Below are 19,573 nucleotides of genomic sequence, written 5' to 3' on the forward strand. Positions count from 1 at the left end.
TATACTTTAAAAACCCAGGAAACTGGCTTTTTAAAAACAATCCTTAGCAGGAATTGAAAATGACTGGTTGGCTCTTGTCTGTTAGATAAAGTTCCCCCTCCCAGAGACCTGCAGTTTGTGGAGGTGACGGACGTAAAGATCACCATCATGTGGACACCCCCCGAGAGTGCGGTGACCGGTTACCGAGTGGACGTGATCCCCGTCAACCTGCCCGGGGAACACGGGCAGAGGCTGCCCACCAGCAGGAACACATTTGCAGAAGTCACTGGGCTGTCCCCTGGGGTCACCTATCACTTCAAAGTCTTCGCTGTGAACCACGGGAGGGAGAGCAAGCCTCTGACGGCACAACAGGCGACCAGTACGTTTGGGGTCCTTTACCTCCACCTCAGACCCTCCACCCTCACTTCCAACCTGTGCTGGGTGGGCAGCATGCCATCACTTGTAGGTTCACAGTTAGAAATAGGAAAATACTCAGGGGATAGGGAATGTATACTGGACATAAAGCACATTAAACTTGAAAACAAAACTTAGACAAGCTCCGTAGAGGCTAAATGGTAACCCACTTCCCAAATACACGTACCGGGGGAATGGCACTAAGAGAGGAGAACTTAACCTAATTTTCCTTGCTAATGGAGACATGGAGTGAACATTTGAGTACATTTTTGTGTAACTAAATATACCTAGATCAAACTTTAAATGTAGTATCTTTATCCTTCTATAGTAGAATTATTTGCAAATAGTAATTGCTAGAACATTTAGTGCGTGTTAGGCACCAGGTCATATGCTCAGTTCTTACAAGCCTCATCCTCATATTTCATCCTCGTTTTGAGTTAATGAGGAAGGTCTTATTATTATCCCTAGGGGATACATGAAGAAAGTGAAGCTTATAAAAAATTCTGCAACTTGTAAAGTCACAAAGCTGGGAAATGATTGAGCTGGAACCACACAGACCTATGTCTTTTTGACTCCAAAGCCCATGTTTTCAGTGATTATACTTGACTACCTCTTAAACATTTCCTCCCTCTGAAAAGTGTTTTAAATTATTGTAGGGAGGCTGCCAGTTACACACTCAAGAAGGAAACTCACAATTTCTATGGTTCTTTCTGATAGTGCAAACTCACCAGGGTCTTACTATAAATCTGAGGTTCTGAGTATATGCTATAATCATTGTCTAATCTGAATCATGTGAAAATAACTTTTACTGCTCCAGCAGAGGACTAGTCATTGAATAGATGCAGAGAATATCACTTTTGTTCCATGTGGAGCTCTCCTCTTGCCCTCACTTTCGTGGGCTTATTTCTCTTTTTTCTTAACCTGTTTGGCTCAGAGCAGAGCAAATTGTGGCTTCACAAGTATTTGTTTTTGTTTTTAATACCATCTCTGTATGTTAGTGTAATTTCTGAGGATGATGGGAAAGCCATGCTATAAAATTAGCCTTCCCACAGGATCAAAGTCAAGCAAAAACAGTGAGCAATTTCTCATGACTGACACAGAGTTTTGCAAAGTTCTCTGTAGCACTCAATCTCTTCATGGCTAAATATTTCCAAGGTTTTGATCTTAGTTTCAACCTGGAGGAGAAAGAACTTAGAAAATTCGGTCAAGCTTTAGGATTTCAGTATGATAATTTTGAGGTGCAAATATTTCTCGATGTGTTTCATTTCATCTTTTTTTCTAGAATTGGATGCTCCCACCAACCTCCAGTTTATCAATGAAACTGACACCACCATCATAGTGACCTGGACTCCACCTCGTGCCCGGATAGCCGGGTACCGACTGACCGTGGGCCTGACCCGTGGAGGCCAGCCCAAGCAGTACAACGTAGGTCCCTCGTCCACGCAGTATCCACTGAGGAATCTGCAGCCTGGCTCTGAGTACTCCGCAACCCTCGTGGCCGTGAAAGGCAGCCAGCAGAGCCCCAGAGCCACTGGAGTCTTCACCACTCGTAAGTCAAAGGTTAAATGTCTTTTCTTAGTGATATCATAGGTTCTTATCTATATTTACATTCTCGCTCCTTCATCCATTTTTTAAAAAATTTAACTTAGGGAATTCGCTGGCTGTCCAGTGGTTAGGACTCTCTGCGCTTTCACTGCCCAGGGCCCAGGTTCAATCCCTGGGGATCCCGAAAGCCCCTCGGCACAGCCAAAAAAAAAAAAAGTTAACTTAAAAAACTTTGTACAAGATTAAATAATGTTTTTAATTTAAAAAAAAGATTTAAAGCAGTACTACTCAAAGTGTGACCCATGAACCCATCGGTGGTCTGCGAACTGTTTGTTGCATGGACTAAGGAGCTTATGTCAGAATGCAGATGATGGAGCACACCGTTTAGTTCAGTTGATACTTTTTTGAAGCAAGGTTTTCTTAATGAAGGAAGCAGTGCATCACCTAACATATGTTGCCAAGATCCTTATTTTCTCTGGGACGAGCACTTTGAATAACATTGTTTAAAACACCCAGTTATTTGAAAATTGAAGGCTACTGTATTAAATGAATTTACCAAATACTAGTTAAGGCAAGAAAAAAAATCAGCACCTTTGTCTACATCCTAATACTTTGGGTATTGAATGATGGCAATAAATGTGGAACAAAAACATCTACCAGTTGAATAGAAACCAACAGGACAAGAAGCTAAGGAAATGATGTCTTTACAAGTGTTGACTGCAGCAGATTAAAGTACCTTCTGCAGAACAGAATAGCTTTTTTTTTTTTTTTAATTACTCTTAAAATTCCACAGAAGGAAAAATACTGACAGTAATATTTGGTCCTGTCTGTCTTTTGCTCAACACTTTACAGGAAGTGGCCTTAAATCTCTTACATATCTATATCACTATTATAGAGGACTGTATTCATAAACTGATTTCTATCAAATGCAACTCATTTACATTACAAAGAAATATGAGACCCGTCATTTCTAGATAAGCATTAATTTTTATTTTTAGCTCACTTTGAATTCCAGAAGGACCTAACTTAATACTTTTTCAGCATATATTGCAACTATGAACTAGCTTGCAATTTCCTAAAAGCTTTCCACAAATCTTACTCTTTGACTAATTTGAAAAGTAGATGTTAAAAAGCATTCAGAAAGTGAATATAAGTTTAGGTTTTACATTACTATGAAATTTATTTCACAAAGAAAATTCTCTATAAAATTATCCCTGTAAGAATTCATAATTTACTAAAAATTTATTTCCATTTAAATTTCGTGTATGAAGTTTGGCTACTAAAGGCTTTTTCTTAAGTAACTGCTAATCATAGGCAAGTAAAATCTGTTTTTATCTCTAAGTTAACCTTTAAATTTTGCTTTTTTATGTTACATGTTACTAAGATACTCTAAAATCTATTAACATGAAATCAATATCTTTGCATTTCTTGTAAATGTCTGTTTCTCATAGATGACCTTCTTTTCATTAGAATGGAAATTTCAGTAGATTTAGTCTTTTACTGACCATGTATACTGCTGTATATTATCTATTTTACTTTTTAACTTTTTAACGAGACATACTTTATGTAGTTTCTTTTGTTCGATAGAGTGCCTATAAAAGAAAAAGCATTTTATTTATTTATTATTTTATTGAACTATAGTTGAATTACAATGTTGTGTTAATTTCTGCTGTACAGCAGAGTGATTCAGTCATACATATATATATATTCTTTTTCATATTCTTTTCCATTATGGTTTATCACAGGATATTGAATATAGTTCCCTGAGCTATACAGTAGGAACTTGTTGTTTATCCATGCTATATATGCTAGTTTGCATCTGCTAATCCCAGACTCCCAATTCTTCCCTCCCTTACCTCCCCTCCCCATTGGCAACCACAAGTTTGTTCTCTATATTTGTGAGTCTGTTTTTGTTTCATAGATATGTTCATTTGTGTCATATTTTAGATTCCACATATAAGTGATATTATGTGGTATTTGTCTTTCTCTTTCTGACTTACTTCACTTAGTATGATAATCTTTAGGTCCATCCATGCTGCTGCAAATGGCATTATTTCATTCTTTTTTATGGCTGAGTAGTATTCCATTGTGTATATATACCACAACTTCTTTATCCATTCATCTGTCTATTGACATTTAAGTTGTTTCCATGTCTTGTCTGTTGTAAATACTGTTGCTATGAACATGTATCTTTTAGAGTTATAGTTTTGTCTGGTATATGCCCAGGAGTGGGATTGCTGAATCATATGGCAACTCTATTTTTAGTTTTTTGAGGAACCTCCCTACTGTTCTCCATAGTGACTGCACCAATTTACATTCCCACCAATAGTGTAAGAGGGTTCCCTTTTCTTCACACTCTCTCCAGCATTTATCATTTGTAAACTTTTTAATGATGGCCATTCTGACTGGTGTGAGGTGGTACCTCATTGTAGGTTTGATTTGCATCTCTCTAAGAAAAAGCATTTTTAATGATACTAAAAATAATTAAATGGAGTGGGTGGGGCAATATTGACTATTTCAAGTACTTCTGGAGGCTGATATATTGGACATGTTATTTTATTATCTGCACAATACATTTATTGATAAATATAATTTTATTTGAGTTAACTGATAGATTAGATAAAGGTCAATGTCATGCCTTGCACATTGTATACTTAAAAAAAATTTTTTTTCCATATGGTTTATCACAGGATAGTGAATATAGTTCCCTGTGTTATACATTAGGACCTAGTTGTTTATCCATTCTAAATGTCATAGTTTGCATCTACCTACCCCAAACTCCCAGTCCATCCCTCTCCCTCCCTCAAAAAATATTTGTTGAATAGATGATTGAGAAAACAGCTCAACCGAGCTTAGATTTAAATAAACCTCTGTAAGCGGTGAGTTCTACAACTTCATTTGAACTTCAAGTACTCTCTGAGGCTGTAAACATCAGCAGGGCTTGCATATTTTTGAAATTGCTTTACGTTTCTGTAGCTTTTTACTGTTAACAAGTTGAATTCTGGGAATAACTTTTCTGGGTTTTATAACTTTTGTTAAAAGCACATGGCAGGGGAGGGAGGAGCTGTTTCTAGGGAAAATCAGCTTACTCCTTTATAAATAGGGAAAAATTTATTTTTTTAACATCCAGGCTGTCCTTCACCTAACAAGACCTGCCAGAATCCATAGCTCATCCTTACAGTCACATTCTTTGTTTGCCATCAGTTTGTGGGTTTGTGGTTTGGAGAATTTCCCGTAATGGTCTTCCCAGGCAGAGAGCATCATCTTAAGCTTGAGAAAGTTCTAGCTGGCTGGCTCAAGCAATAGAAAACACCCAATCTTAAAGCCTAAGACAGTTGAGGAGAATGTTTTTTGTGAAAAAATTGTGGCTTTCACAGATGTTCAGTGAAAGAAGCGGACTGCTCTCTGAATTGTTTCTTGTGGGCATTAACATGGTCACCCAGGGCTGGCCATGGCATTTTGGCAAAGTCAGTGGCAGCCAAGTGGTGTATGATTTCAGAGACTCTGGGAGGCATCACAGGTCACCCATCCTAATTCCACTGAGAATACCATCCAAACGGTAACACACTCATGAAACATCTTTCCAAACCAGTAGAACTTCAGTTCAGCCAGTAAAGCAGCCATTACAAAGTATGCCCACATGTATTTTATTTTTTCAGACAGCAGTATTTTAAAAATACTTTTGGGGGGCTTCCCTGGTGGCACAGTGTTTGGGAGTCCGCCTGCCAATGCAGGGGACACGGGCTCATGCCGCGGTCCGTGAAGATCCCACGTGCCGCGGAGTGGCTGGGCCCGTGAGCCATGGCCGCTGAGCCTGAGCGTCCGGAGCCTGTGCTCCGCAATGTGAGAGGCCACAACAGTGAGAGGCCTGCGTACCGCAAAAAATAAATAAATAAAAATACTTTTTAAAAAATTGCACATTAAAATCCAGATTGGAAAACACTGGAAGAATTGCAGTGCTGGGCCTGAATTTTCCCATGACTGGAGCTGAGTAGTAATGGAGTACTACTTAAAGACTTTTTTTTAAAATGTTTTATTTATTTATTTTTTTATTGGGGTATAGTTGTTTTACAATGTTGTGTTAGTTTCTACTTTACAGCGAAGTGCAGTAGAGTTCTCCGTGCTGTACAGCAGGTTCTCATTAGTTATCTATTTTATACATATTAGCATGTATATGTCAATCCCAATCTCCCAATTCATCCCACCCCCTTCTTTCCCCCCTTGGCGTCCACATGTTTGTTCTCTGTGTCTGTGTCTCTATTTCTGCCTTGCAAACCGGGTCATCTGTACCATTTTTCTAGATTCCACATATATGTGTTAATATACGAGATTTATTTTTCTCTTTCTCAGAGTAGGCTTAAAGACTCTTAATGTTCATTTGTCTAAGTCTGGAAGATAAGTCTTTGTCTCACCAGCCATTCATAATTTAGTATAAATGCGTTTACTAGTGTTTTGTCCCCAGTGGGCACAAAAATTTGGTTGAGACGTAAAGAGGAAGGAATTATGAAGGCACTAAACATGTGACCAAGGCCATCCACACGCTTGAAAGCCCTGAATTTGACTCACCAGACACAAATGTCTTGCCTTCTGAGACCTCACCTTTCCCATAGCAGCCAGTTATTGAAATGCTTATTACAAGATTTAGTTGTTCTGCCAATTATATTTTAGAGATTCTAAATTTATGAAAAGATTTGTAAGATTGTTGAAAATATCTATTTCAGATTTATGTATACATACTCTTTTTCTTCCTCTTTTTCTTGTTCTTTTTTTAATTAATTTTTTTAAAATTAATTAATTTATTTATTTTTGGCTGCGTTGGGTCTTCATTGCTGCACGTGGGCTTTCTCTAGTCACAACGAGCAGGGGCTACTCTTCGTTGAGGTGTGTGGGCTTCTCATTGTGGTGGCTTCTCTTGCTGCGGAGCATGGGCTCTAGGCGCACGGGCTCAGTAGTTGTGGCGCACAGGCTTGGTTGCTCTGCGGCATGTGGGATCTTCACAGACCAGAGCTCCAACCCCTGTGCCCTGCATTGGCAGGCAGATTTTTAACTACTGCACCACCAGGGAAGTCCCTCTTGTTTTTTTTAAAGTATTATTTTCACTAAGAAATAGCAGTGATGTCAGGATGCTAGGAGATTCGAAATAAACTTTTATTATAATTCCTAATTCCAGTGGCAGAATACTAAATTTCTGCAGTGATTATTCTGAGTGAATAATCACATATTTAAGGAAAGTATCTTTAGAATTTATAAGTGCATCCATGGTGGCAGATTTCATTTACCTTTCACATGGCATCTCTTTCTGCAACCAAAAACAATTGGCCATCATTATGGAGTGATTCAGCCTATAGCTATTTTTAGATAATCATCTATAATTTAACCATTGTTCTCAAAATAATGGTTAAGAAGCGGAGTGATAATCAGTTTGTGATGACCAGGTTTACTTTTTATATGGGATTCTATACTGATGATATAGGGAAAGTTATTGTCATCAAACTCAAATCCCAAACATGATGAAAAGACACAAATTTCAGAATCCAAGGAGTTGAAAGGGTCCTCTGTGGTCATCCAGCTCCTTGTTACTTAAATGTGATTCCCAGACTGACAACACTGGCGTAACAGAAATGCAAACTACCTAGCCCCATGTGGACCTACAGAATCAGAACCTGCATTTTAGCCAGGTCAAATTTTCACATATGTCACGTTCTGGATCCATTAGCTGACTAAAACTGGGGTTCTCGATAAAAATATTTGTTATCGGGACTTCCCTGGCGGTCCAGTGGTTAAGACTCCACACTTCCACTGCAGGGGTTGCGGGTTCGATCTCTGGTTGGGGAACTAAGATCCCACATGCCGCAAGGTGCGGCCAAAAGATTAAAAAAAAAATTTTTGTTATCTGCATTCTCTGTGATTCTAAGGCTTGAACACACGCTTTGATTCCATTTCACAGTGCAGCCTCTGGGCTCCATCCCACCTTACCACACAGAAGTGACTGAAACCACCATTGTGATTACATGGACACCTGCTCCAAGGATTGGTTTTAAGGTAAATTGCAGATGTTCCTAATCCCTTGTAATCCAGCCCTGGGTTGCCCTCGTGTTTCTGGATGTAGTTGAAACAGGATGCTCAGGAGTCAGGAGACTTGGGTTTCATCCTGTTTCTGTTCATACCTCTCTGACCACTTTGTCAGGGCATCACAATACTTCTGCTTCCCTGAACTGCTGGAAAGATGGACTGAGGCAGTGAAAGTGCTTTGCAAAGAGGAAAACATTAGTATGGAACTGTTAGTTGTTACCTTGTTTTCTCTATCCTTTCTCCCAGGGAGTTAGATTTAAAGATATATAGGGAAACTGCTCTTGTTGTGTTGTTCTAAATAGGTATCAGCAAGTTCACAAAAACCAATTTAAGGAGACCAATTAAACTCAGTGTCACTCAACAATCACATTTTTATCCAACCAGTTTCATCTCAACTTGTTCAAAGCCCCTTAGGTGAATCTCTTAATAGACATTAAGATTAAGGTCTTCCCTATAGATATCTGGATACATGTTCTTTAAAGTAATGGTATTAGGGAAGTGATGAATACAAATGAATGTGTTTAAAAGAATTCCTTTTTTTGGCATTTAGAGTGTGGAGAGAGAAATATTTATTATAATTGAAAATCAAGACTAAATCCCCATGATTGTTTGTTTAAAAAAATATACCAAAGATCATTTCTTTTTCGAAATACGCAAATGGCATATTGATGATTATGCTACTTAAATATAAAGAAACCCTTTTTGAAGATTGTCAGTATACCTTTTAAATTTCCCTGATAGTGTCATTTTGACTTTCAGGAGCCTTATAAAGTACTAAGGATGTCTCTAGAGCTGAACACTGATGACACAATATTGCCTAGGCTTTTCAAATAACATACTGAAAGGATTGAAAATTAAGGGCACATTCATCTTAATTCTTCTTTTGTAACATATCAGCCTGCAGTTGAAGCTGTCCTTCTTTAAAAGGAGTGTTTTTGAAGTACAAAATGTTACAGGGACTGGTACATTTAAGTTGAATGCTAATAACTCATTAAAGAGAGAACTAGAGGATTTCTTCCAGCAAAAAGAAATTAAGAAATGAACGGCATGTGGCCCAAAGCGCTTGTGTACTTCTGGTTTGTACCAGGAGATTATTTATCAAGCAAAACAGTATGTAATGATGTGTCTCTGGAACCTTCCATTACAAGCTACCTTAACTTAGTTTTGGAAGATACTTCCCCTAAGTGCCACCCTCCCCCACCGCCCCCAGTTCCAGGGAATTTCCAGCTACATTATTTAATAGAGCTAAAGTAAGGTCCCAACTCATTCCCAACTACAAGCAGAGTGCAGTTCCTGAGGAGTCCACATTATGCAAAGCATAACCACAATCTCTCAGCAGTAACCCAACTCTGGAAATATTTGTCCTTGGTGTTTATTTTGCTTTTTTTTTCCTAGCTGGGTGTACGACCAAGCCAGGGAGGGGAAGCACCACGAGAAGTGACCTCAGAGTCAGGAAGCATCGTTGTGTCTGGCCTGACTCCAGGCGTGGAATACATTTACACCATCTCAGTCCTGAAAGACGGGCAAGAGAGAGATACACCAATTGTGAAGAAAGTGGTGACACGTAAGAGGAGTTCTTTGCCTCTTTTTGTTTTTTAAATTGTTCCACTTTTTTAAAGTAGCTGATAGCAATATCACTTTTTACTTATGACAATGACCCAAGGGAAAGATTTCATCCCTACTTGTATTATTAGCTACTTCTAAGTTTGGAGTAGCAAGTTCAATTCATGTCATATAGTCTATGGCATCGGAAGTGTTCTTTCCATGTCAAAAATGTTTATGAACTGGCAAGACAGAAAAAAATTTCAGTAGTGTTGCAAAATTAAAAATTGTAAAAAAAAATTCTCTCAGAGAATTGCTGTCCAGCATGGACTTAAATAAATAACTTCTTTATTTTTACTGATTGTGGAAGGGAGGGAGGAAAAGAGAGAGAGGTATTCCACAGCTCAAGTGCTTTGTGCTAGCTTTAACTTTTAATTAAAAAAAATTTTTTCTGCATAGCACTGTCTCCACCAAAGAACTTGCACCTGGAAACAAACCCCGACACTGGCGTGCTTACTGTCTCCTGGGAGAGGAGTTCCACCCCAGGTAAGCCTGGGATGTATCATAGGGCAAGTATATGCAATGCCTTCCCAAGACAAAGTTTAGAAACTGTGTTCCCCTCAGAGAAAGGGTCAAAATTATAAGTACCTAGCTTTCCATAAAAAAATACAGGCATACATCATAGAGTGACATATAGGGTGTTCTACTGCATGTTTATTTAAATTACAGGAAAGAGAGCAAGGTAGACCCTTATTGAGCTATAGGGAATCATGAGGGCTGAGGAAAAGCATTCTGAGCAGTCAGTCCTTTCTGCTCAGTGGCATTCCAAACCGCCAAACAAATGGCTGAAGTTATACTTCCTAATTTTCCATTTGTGGGTTATCATAGATTCTAAGTATATTACTCAATAAACTTAGATATTTCACAAATATTTTATCATGAGTTGCACCACAAAAATCTCAGGGTAGAAATGACCTCCATTTTACAGAGTGAAAAAACGGAGACTCAGAAAAAAATCGACTTACCCATAGTCTCAAATTTTAAATGTTACAGAACTGGGATTGTAACGTAAGTGTTCAGACTCACTCTTACACCAGACTTCAAGTATTTGGATTTTTAATTGTTAGTTTGTTTTACTTATACTCAATAATGAGAAATTTGGCTAACTGGCATTCCATGACTGTTTTTAAAGCTTTACATAAAGCTTCTGTCTAGGGCTTCCCTGGTGGCGCAGTGGTTGAGAGTCCGCCTGTCAATGCAGGGGACAAGGGATCGTGCCCCGGTCCTGGAAGGTCCCACGTGCCGCGGAGCGGCTGGGCCCGTGAGCCATGGCTGCTGAGCCTGTGCGTCCAGAGCCTGTGCTCCACGACGGGAGAGGCCACAACAGTGAGAGACCCGCGTACCGCAAAAAAACAAACAAACAAAAAAAAAAGCTTCTGTCTAAACTCGTTCACACATATTAAAAAAAAAATTATTTACAGTATCCTAAAACGTGTAAAGATACCTATGGCAATATTCAAGTACCATGATGTACCAGGGCAATGGAAAGCGAAATTTTAGGCATTCCTGACCTTTGCCAAGTCCATGTGAAAGTCTCTTTCAATGAGAAGTGTAAACTAAAATATTTAATATGGGGTATATTGGGGGAATGACTATTGAGATATCAGGATACTCATTACTGAGGAAATTCTAAATTAAACAAATTTCAAAATTAAACAAAAACAGAAATGCCAACTAATGTTGATGGTACCTATAACTCCTATGCTTTTTCATTAATGGCTATATTTAGTTTATTATTTCACTCTTTCTATTTGTACTCTAATCTTTTAAACAGTTCTTCCCTTTGCTTGGGCACACAGCTAAGGCAATTTATTTATAAGTCAGATCAATATGTGCAGTCACACGCAATAAAGCTAGCTTAAAATATCCTTTTTAATTCCCCTCTGAAGTAAAGTGACTTTAGTGAAGTTTTCATTATCTGTGGAAACATCATTTAAGCCAAAACTACACTATTTCCAGCTGAATCACTCTAAATTTGAAACTTTTAGGTTGGCAAGTTTCATGCCTGTCAGAAGCTAGATCATTAATATTTAGTCTTAATGGATGGCTTAGCCTGTCCATCTGAATGGTCACTAGCCAGTGTAATGACCCAAACATTGATTTCCCATCCACTTGGATTTCCTTGTATAGACCACTTCAGTGGCCACCCTATTCCTAATTATAAAATGTACCATCATTTTCTCTCCCTTTAGTAAGTTTAACTTAAATATACTTCCTTGCTTTACTTTTAGTCTTTCCCCGTGGATTTCAGTTCATCGCTATTTTAATTTGAATGTCTCTCTCCTCCCCTCAACCCTCTCGCTGCCCCACTTCTATGATTCCTGAAGTCTTCAGCAGTTAATATACTTTTTCCAGGATAAGTAGAGCCGCTTTTGCTTTTTACTTTTTCTCCTTTCCTATTCCCTTCCTGTAAATCCCATAGGTTTAGACCTTGGAAATTAGGAGAGCCCACTTTGGGGAATGTGCCTAAGGGTGAGAGCCATTCCATCCCAGCAGGTAAAATAGAATAGTCTTCAGCTGTCCTGCAAATGATCCATTAAGAAAAACAGGGTAGAGTGGTAGAAGGACCATGGAATTTAGAGACAGAAAAGCTTTTGGTAATCATTTACCCTTTCCAAGATTTTCTTAAACTGAGGATATTAATACCTCCCTCAAAGGGTTGTTGTAAGCCCCGAAAGACAATAGGTAGAGTCTTCAATACATAAATGCTGAGTCCTCTCCCCATTCCCTTTCGAGGGTACATCGTTGGAGTTGAGTTTAATAGGCTCTGGGTCACAAATGTTCTGGGCAGTAACTTCCTCCTTTCTGTTTTCTCCAGACATTACTGGCTATAGAATTACCACCACCCCTACAAATGGCCAGCAGGGCTATTCTTTGGAAGAAGTGGTCCATGCCGATCAGAGTTCCTGCACTTTTGAAAACCTGAGTCCTGGCCTGGAGTACAATGTCAGTGTTTACACTGTCAAAGATGACAAGGAAAGTGTCCCTATCTCTGATACCATCGTGCCAGGTAATGGAAAAATAAGCTATTATCCTCAGAGTGGCAGTTTCAGTAAGAGTGGGGATTGGCATCTTAATCCTCAGTTGGTTGAATGTGTCAAATATGTTTGGGATTTAATTCTGACCTCCGAACCACACTCTCTAGAACCATGAAGTCAAGGCAACTATTTGGACAAATGCTTGCTGTTAACACTGCTTGACTCTCTGCTTCACTGGGATGCTCTTTGTCTCGATGGGTATGCAATGGAGTGGCAACCATGGCATTAACTCTGTACTGTCCGCTCACGTGGAACTATTACTAAAATGATGTCATGTGTCTGTACTCAGTACTGACAGGCGAAAAGTAATATGGTAAATGCATCCCATCCGTACATTTGTGCCTGATCTTACAGTCTCCGTATGTGAGCACTGAAATAGCTCTTGGTTGACACATTCATTTCTTCATCGTGCCGTTTCAAATTCTTTTTTTAAAATTGAAAAAAAAAAAAAAGGCCACACCTTTAGGGTGTTCTTTCTTGTGGATTGAATGACAACATTGAAAAGACCTATTTAGGGATAGGTTTGTTGTTTGTCCAAAATTGAATCGTGACAGATGAAAGCATGGGACAGATTGTGTTCTTTGCATTATTTGGTGGAATGCTTTTACTAATGCTTCTTAAATAATTTTGATTATGAAATGAATAAAATATTAACAGTAGCCTTGGACTCAGGCCTGTCTTTCCCCTGAACGTGCTTTGGAGTGGCACATTTTATACCATACATTCGTAATGCATTAGCATTATGACCGTGATGTTGTCATGAGTTTTTCTACTGGGAAAAAAAAGAAAAACCCATCAATCAATTTTTTTTAACCCTCTTCATGAAAGTTTTATTTTCCTACTAAAATAGTTTTGGATTTTTTTTAAACTTTGCTGATACTTACTACAGGTATTACGTCTAGGTTCTAAGAATGGTTTCGACATCCTAAACAGGACTATAATTTTTAGAACCTGAGAGATTTAAATTTTACTGTTTGGGGGATTTTCAAAAAACAAACAAATCCCTGAAGTAATATTGTAACCTGTTTTATTCTCCCAGGGAAACTATTCATGGTGCTTAAAAAGTCTTTTCAGATAATATGGAGCAGACTGCATATTACCATCATTGCTTTAACACTATCAGTTTTACCACTAGTAACCTGATGTACACTGCTTTATTTTTTCCTCTTTTTTGCCTCTGTTTTCCTTTGCCCTCCTTTGCTTTGTAACTCAATAGAGGTGCCCCAGCTCACTGACCTAAGCTTTGTTGATATAACCGATTCAAGCATCGGCCTGAGGTGGACCCCGCTAAACTCTTCCACCATTATTGGGTACCGCATCACAGTAGTTGCGGCAGGAGAAGGTATCCCTATTTTTGAAGATTTTGTGGACTCCTCAGTAGGATACTACACAGTTACAGGGCTGGAGCCTGGCATTGACTATGACATCAGCGTTATCACTCTCATTAATGGCGGAGAGAGTGCCCCTACTACACTGACACAACAAACCGGTGAATTTTGAAAACTTCTGTTTTTGAGACATGGATGGTGTTGCATGCTGCCACCAGACACTCTGGTTAAATGTGGATGTTTCAAGGGAAAAGCCAGCAATTTGCCAAAGAGTAAGAGAGGGGGGATCGATTGGTAAGGAGTGGAATGCGTATGCCAAACTGATTGGATGAAGATATATACAATAGTCTTAAGTACATTTTCATTTAAACCGTGAAGATGTGTAAAGCCAGAGATAGATATCTGATCTATCAAATACAAAATGGAAAAAGTTAATTGAATTTGCCGACCTAGAATTATTTTTTAAAAATCTAACATTAATACCAAATGGTATCATGAGCACCATTTAATAAGAAGAAATGTACTTCCAAAATGTAACATTAGACCCTTCTTTCTATTATTTGATAAACTCTACCATGTTCCTTCTTTGTGACTGTCTAAAAAACGATTGAAATTTAGGGTAGAGTGGAAGGAGGTTTTTTTTTTTGCGGTAGGAGAAAAAGAGACTTTGGAACATTCTAGATTTCATTGCCATGGTGAGGTAAAGAAACTCCTCTTTAACCACAGTCTGGGGACCAGCATGCAACATTATAAAGGTTCTCTGCCCTGCATGGTAAGAAACATGCTGAGAACCAATTTGCATGAACCCCTTTCACTTGTAAGTAGAATTCACTGAATGGAATTGTAGCTATGGCAGTAGCTGTAGTCATTCCTGTCAGAGGGAAATTTAAGACCCTCTTGTGTTTTTGTCTGTGTGCATGTGTATCTTTGGAAAGTATTGCTATGTTTCTCTTTGCTGTGTAGCAAGCTAAGCCTCTTCAGCCTGGGATTAAATAATCATCAGTTGTATTAATCATGTACATGGATTTTATGTATTTGAAAGTGAATTGAATTGACCCTTTAAAATATATCAATGGCAGAAAGGTTAAAGGGGCCTAACAGTACTGGGTGTAGTGTTTTATTTTTAACGGTAGTTCACTATGATTTAGATTAGACTATTTGCATGATGATGACTCGTTTCCTTTATGCATGAAATACTGGTTTTGCCTTTCCAGCTATTCTTGTTAGCTTTAATTTTTAAGTGACATTAACTTAGTCTTCCTTCTTATTTGAAACCAGCCGTCCCTCCTCCCACTGACCTGCGATTTACCAATGTTGGTCCCGACACGATGCGTGTCGCCTGGGCCCCACCTCCATCCATTGAATTGACCAACTTACTGGTGCGCTACTCGCCTGTGAAAAATGAGGAGGATGTTGCAGAATTGTCAGTTTCTCCTTCAGACAATGCAGTGTTCTTAACAAGTAAGCGGTCAAGTATATTTGTTCAATAAATACTAAGCTAGCACATAAGGAGGAGATTGTGTCCTCACATAGGAGCGAGAAAGATTAAGACAGCTACAACAGAACTACAGGCTAGACTCCAAATCTAACGTGCAGCTCTATAAATTTTGAAAGATGTCATGTTTGTTGTTATTTTAATATATCTTTGATATCTACAACTTTTTAAAAATCAGAGTGGAAAAACCCCAACAGTGAAGTTCAAAGACTTCAAACAAGTTCTGCTTCCAAATAAGCACATAAAAATAAAAGTGGGCCCAGAGAAATTATATGACTAAATCTTAGTGTTTAACGAGACAAAAAATGAGGATTGAAACTAGTGTCACGGTATCTGTCTTATTCTCATTTAAGTGTCAGCAGGTAATCTATTTGGCATTTGAAGACTTAGAAACAGTGACTGGTCACTCAGGGTACATCTGGATTCTAATTTGAAGAAAGAGCCAGAAGTGTAATTTGTACTTCAAAAAGAATCTGTTAGTAGGATTTCTCTGAAGCCTGAGGACTTAGAAAATAACTGAAACTAAAATAAACAACAACAATTTATGGAAATTGTTTCTAGTTTCTACCCTTTGAAATTGATATTTTTTATTAAAGAAAATAAAAGGAGGCTGCAACATGGTGCTGTTTCACATGTTGCTTCTCATTATTTTCACTGTAATAGTAAAATACACACATAAGAACAAAAAGCAAAAGCTTCTACATAAGGGAAAAACAGTTCACATTTAGGTACGTTACCAGATGGTGGTCTGAAAACATCCTCTATCTTTCAAACGTATTTTAGAGAGTGAAATACAAAGAAAGGCAGCTCAGCACGACCATAGTCTTGGTTTCCAATTCTGTGGCTGAGGGCGAGAAATCCTCATGTCTGCCTATCAGTGGGGCTATGATTCTGTTCTGGAGCATTCTGGAATCAGTAGTTACAGCATTACCCAATACACAAGGCTCTGCTTTGGGACCTCTGTCTGCCTCACCTTAGCCATAGACCTGTCACATGTTATTCATATGCTCTAAGATCTTATTCTAGATTCTATTCTAGATCTCAAGGTAGCCATTTCCCCCCCCTCCTCCAGAGAAGCCATTATTATCTTGTTTTACAGATGAAGCAACTGAGGTCTCCAGTGGCTAAGTAAATTGTCCCTGGCCAAGCAGGAAGGAGGAAAGGGGAGTCCAAGCATCCCATCTCCTAGTCTGGTGCTTCAGGGGCCCCTGCAGAAGGGGAGGTGGTGTAGAGGGGAATGGGGGTCTTTTGAGTAGGAGTTCAATGGTTAGAAACCTTACTCTGTACCTTTTCTGGTACCTCAGAATGAGAGAAGAGGAGACCCAGGAATATATATATTCAACTCTTAAGTATTCTGTTCTTACCTTAATAGGACAGAACCCATCACTCCCGATCAGTATGACCCTTTTTCAGTAAGGGGTAATTGTTAAGACCACTGGTCTTGGCTTAGGGCTCAACTCCTGTGTGATCTTGGGCAAATATATCGAAAAAATAACTTCTCTGTGCCTTAGTTTTGTCATTAGGAACTGGGGATAATTGTAAACCAAACTTGTGGAAGTAATAGATATGTTCATTATCTTGAATGTGGTGATGGTTTCACAAGCGTATACATTTGTCAAAATCTGTCAAATTAGACACTGTAAATATTTTCAGTTTATTGTTTGGCAATAAAGCAGCTTTAAAAAGTAGCAAACTAAAAAAGAAAAAAAAAAGGTAGCAAACTACCTGCTAGGGTGATTGTGAGAGGTAAATGATATTCACAGTGCCACAGTCATTATCACATGCCCTCAACAGACGTGCCGTTAAGTGAATGAGAGAAATATTACTGGGCTGCATGCAGCAACTCCATCTTATTTCGGATGCCGCTGAGTCATACCCACACAGGTGGAGCTGGGGGCAGGGCTTAGAGATGCTACAGGGCAAGGTGACCCTTCCTCATCACCTACTGACAGCCCCTCTGCAGGCAGCAACACTCACTTAGGTGTAAATAGGCTCTAAGACAGGACTCTTGGATATTTTATCCGTTGGAATAGTCCTAAGGGTGCTTTCGTTTTTCATTCTTTCAAGCACATTTTAAAAATAATTCCAACTTGCCTCTTCAGATCTCCTGCCTGGAACAGAGTATTTAGTCAGCGTCTCCAGTGTTTACGAGCAGCATGAGAGCGTACCTCTTAGAGGAAGACAGAAAACTGGTGAGTCATGTGGGCAACATGCTTATTGAGTAGCTTTCACCTACCGATTTTAAAGAGCAAAATTCCGTGCTACTTCTGAAAATACATCTCCATTTTTGTGGGAGTGCTTTTCACCTCGTCATCACCTTTGATCACTGGTCTTAAAAATTACGACATCTTATGGGAATGTAGTTGGTGCAGCCACTGTGGAAAACAGTATGGAGGTTGCTCAGAAAACTAACAATAGAATTACCATATGATCCAGAAATCCCACTCCTGGGCATATATCCAGTCAAAACTATAATTCAAAAAGATACGAGCACTCCTATGCTCATAGCAGCACTGTTCACAATATCCAAGACATGGAAACAACCTAAAAGTGCATCAGCAGATGAATGGATAAAGAAGATGTGGCGTGTGTGTGTGTGTGTGTGTGTGTGTGTATATATATATATATACACACACACACACACACACACACACACACACACACACTGGACACTACTCAGCCATAAAAAAGAACAAAATAATGCCATTTGCAGCAACATGGATGGACCTAGAGATTATCATACTAAGTGAAGTAACTCAGAAAAAGAAAGACAAATACCATATGATATTACATATGTGGAATCTAAAATATGACACATGAACATATCTACGAAACAAAAACAGACTTAACAGACATAGAGAACAGATTTGTGGTTGCCATGGGGGAGGAGGGTGGGGAGGAAAGGACTGGGAGTTTGGGATTAGCAGATGCAAACTATTACATATAGGATGGATGAACAACAAGGTCCTACTGTATAGCACAGGGAATATTCAATAACCTATGAGAAACCATAATGGAAAAGAATATAAAAAAAGAGAATGTATGTATATGTATAACTGAGTCACTTTGCTGTACAGCAGAAATTAAGATAACACTGTAAATCAACTATGCTTCAATTAAAAAAGTATTGATAGATTAAAAGAAATTAAGACACCTTATTCAACTATTACACTGACTTCCAATCACTACGATTATACTCTCTGCTTCCAGGGAGGACTGAAATTAGTCCAGAAACTTTGTTGTCTATCTTTTTAAAAAAATCTCCCAAGAATAATATCTCATAATCTCGATTATTGAGAGGTGGTGAAATCCCTTCTCATTAGGCAGATCTGTCTAATGGCTGACCCAACACTGTCATTGTCATCTAAGTATTTTCCCTCTTTACTAAGTCAACGAGTTTATCTCTTTTTTCTACTTGATGAAATATTCATTTACTATAAAAAGAAGGTGAATAGAATCCCATAATATTATGTCCCTTCTTAAATATGAGTGCTTCTATTAATTTTTTCCTTTCAAAAAAGTGTAATTTAATATAGCCATTTATTTATTTCTTATAGTCCACTTGCTTCCAAAAAGAAGCTGTGGTATCTCAATTTGGTTTGAATATATTATTGAATAGAGTAAGTAAATGTTATAACAAAAATGAAAATTGCTGGAAGTCCCAGAGAGGTTAAGTGATTTGAATTGAGATCAACTCTAAATTTTTGTTAATTTTTCTGCAATGCACTAAAAATTCTCAATTCATGAGGAATTACTTGCATTGTAATTTGTCCAGGATGACGTCTTATTTTCATTTTAGAAAGTTTTTTGTTTGGCATTCTTACCACCCTGTTGACATAGCAGTTCCCTCTTGAGTGTAGAAAGCTTCTTTAAGAGCCAAACACTTAACCTGAGAGTGGGCAGATCTTGCCTTACTTTGAGAGGTACACTTATAAGGTAGAAATAGAATACTTGAACACTGAAGCCTTTGAAAATATCATTTCCCAGAATATCTCACACACCTGTCTTCAAATGTGATGCGGAAATCACTTGGATTACTTAGCAAAAGAAAAAAGAAAAGAATGATTTTGGACATTTTGAACAGCGTCAGTTTATGATTT

At 38.5% G+C, this 19,573-nt stretch overlaps 1 protein-coding gene across 9 annotated transcripts in view; it reads left to right on the forward strand.

The window, feature by feature from the left end:
* Window positions 1-19,573, forward strand: part of FN1 (fibronectin 1) — a 69,313-nt gene that overhangs the window by 27,647 nt on the left and 22,093 nt on the right. For 5 of the 9 annotated variants that reach the window (XM_067740680.1, XM_067740683.1, XM_067740687.1 and 2 more), the window contains exons 19-27: window positions 86-358; window positions 1,676-1,942; window positions 7,886-7,980; window positions 9,406-9,574; window positions 10,012-10,098; window positions 12,431-12,622; window positions 13,867-14,139; window positions 15,257-15,439; window positions 17,576-17,665. In XM_067740680.1, the coding sequence (XP_067596781.1) occupies window positions 86-358; window positions 1,676-1,942; window positions 7,886-7,980; window positions 9,406-9,574; window positions 10,012-10,098; window positions 12,431-12,622; window positions 13,867-14,139; window positions 15,257-15,439; window positions 17,576-17,665 (1,629 nt within the window). The remainder of the gene's footprint in view (window positions 1-85; window positions 359-1,675; window positions 1,943-7,885; window positions 7,981-9,405; window positions 9,575-10,011; window positions 10,099-12,430; window positions 12,623-13,866; window positions 14,140-15,256; window positions 15,440-17,575; window positions 17,666-19,573) is intronic. The other 4 variants (XM_067740682.1, XM_067740686.1, XM_067740684.1 and 1 more) reach the window with 1 other exon arrangement.

Source organism: Pseudorca crassidens, chromosome 6 (genome assembly GCF_039906515.1).
Source record: "Pseudorca crassidens isolate mPseCra1 chromosome 6, mPseCra1.hap1, whole genome shotgun sequence".
NCBI classification, from domain to species: domain Eukaryota; kingdom Metazoa; phylum Chordata; class Mammalia; order Artiodactyla; family Delphinidae; genus Pseudorca; species Pseudorca crassidens.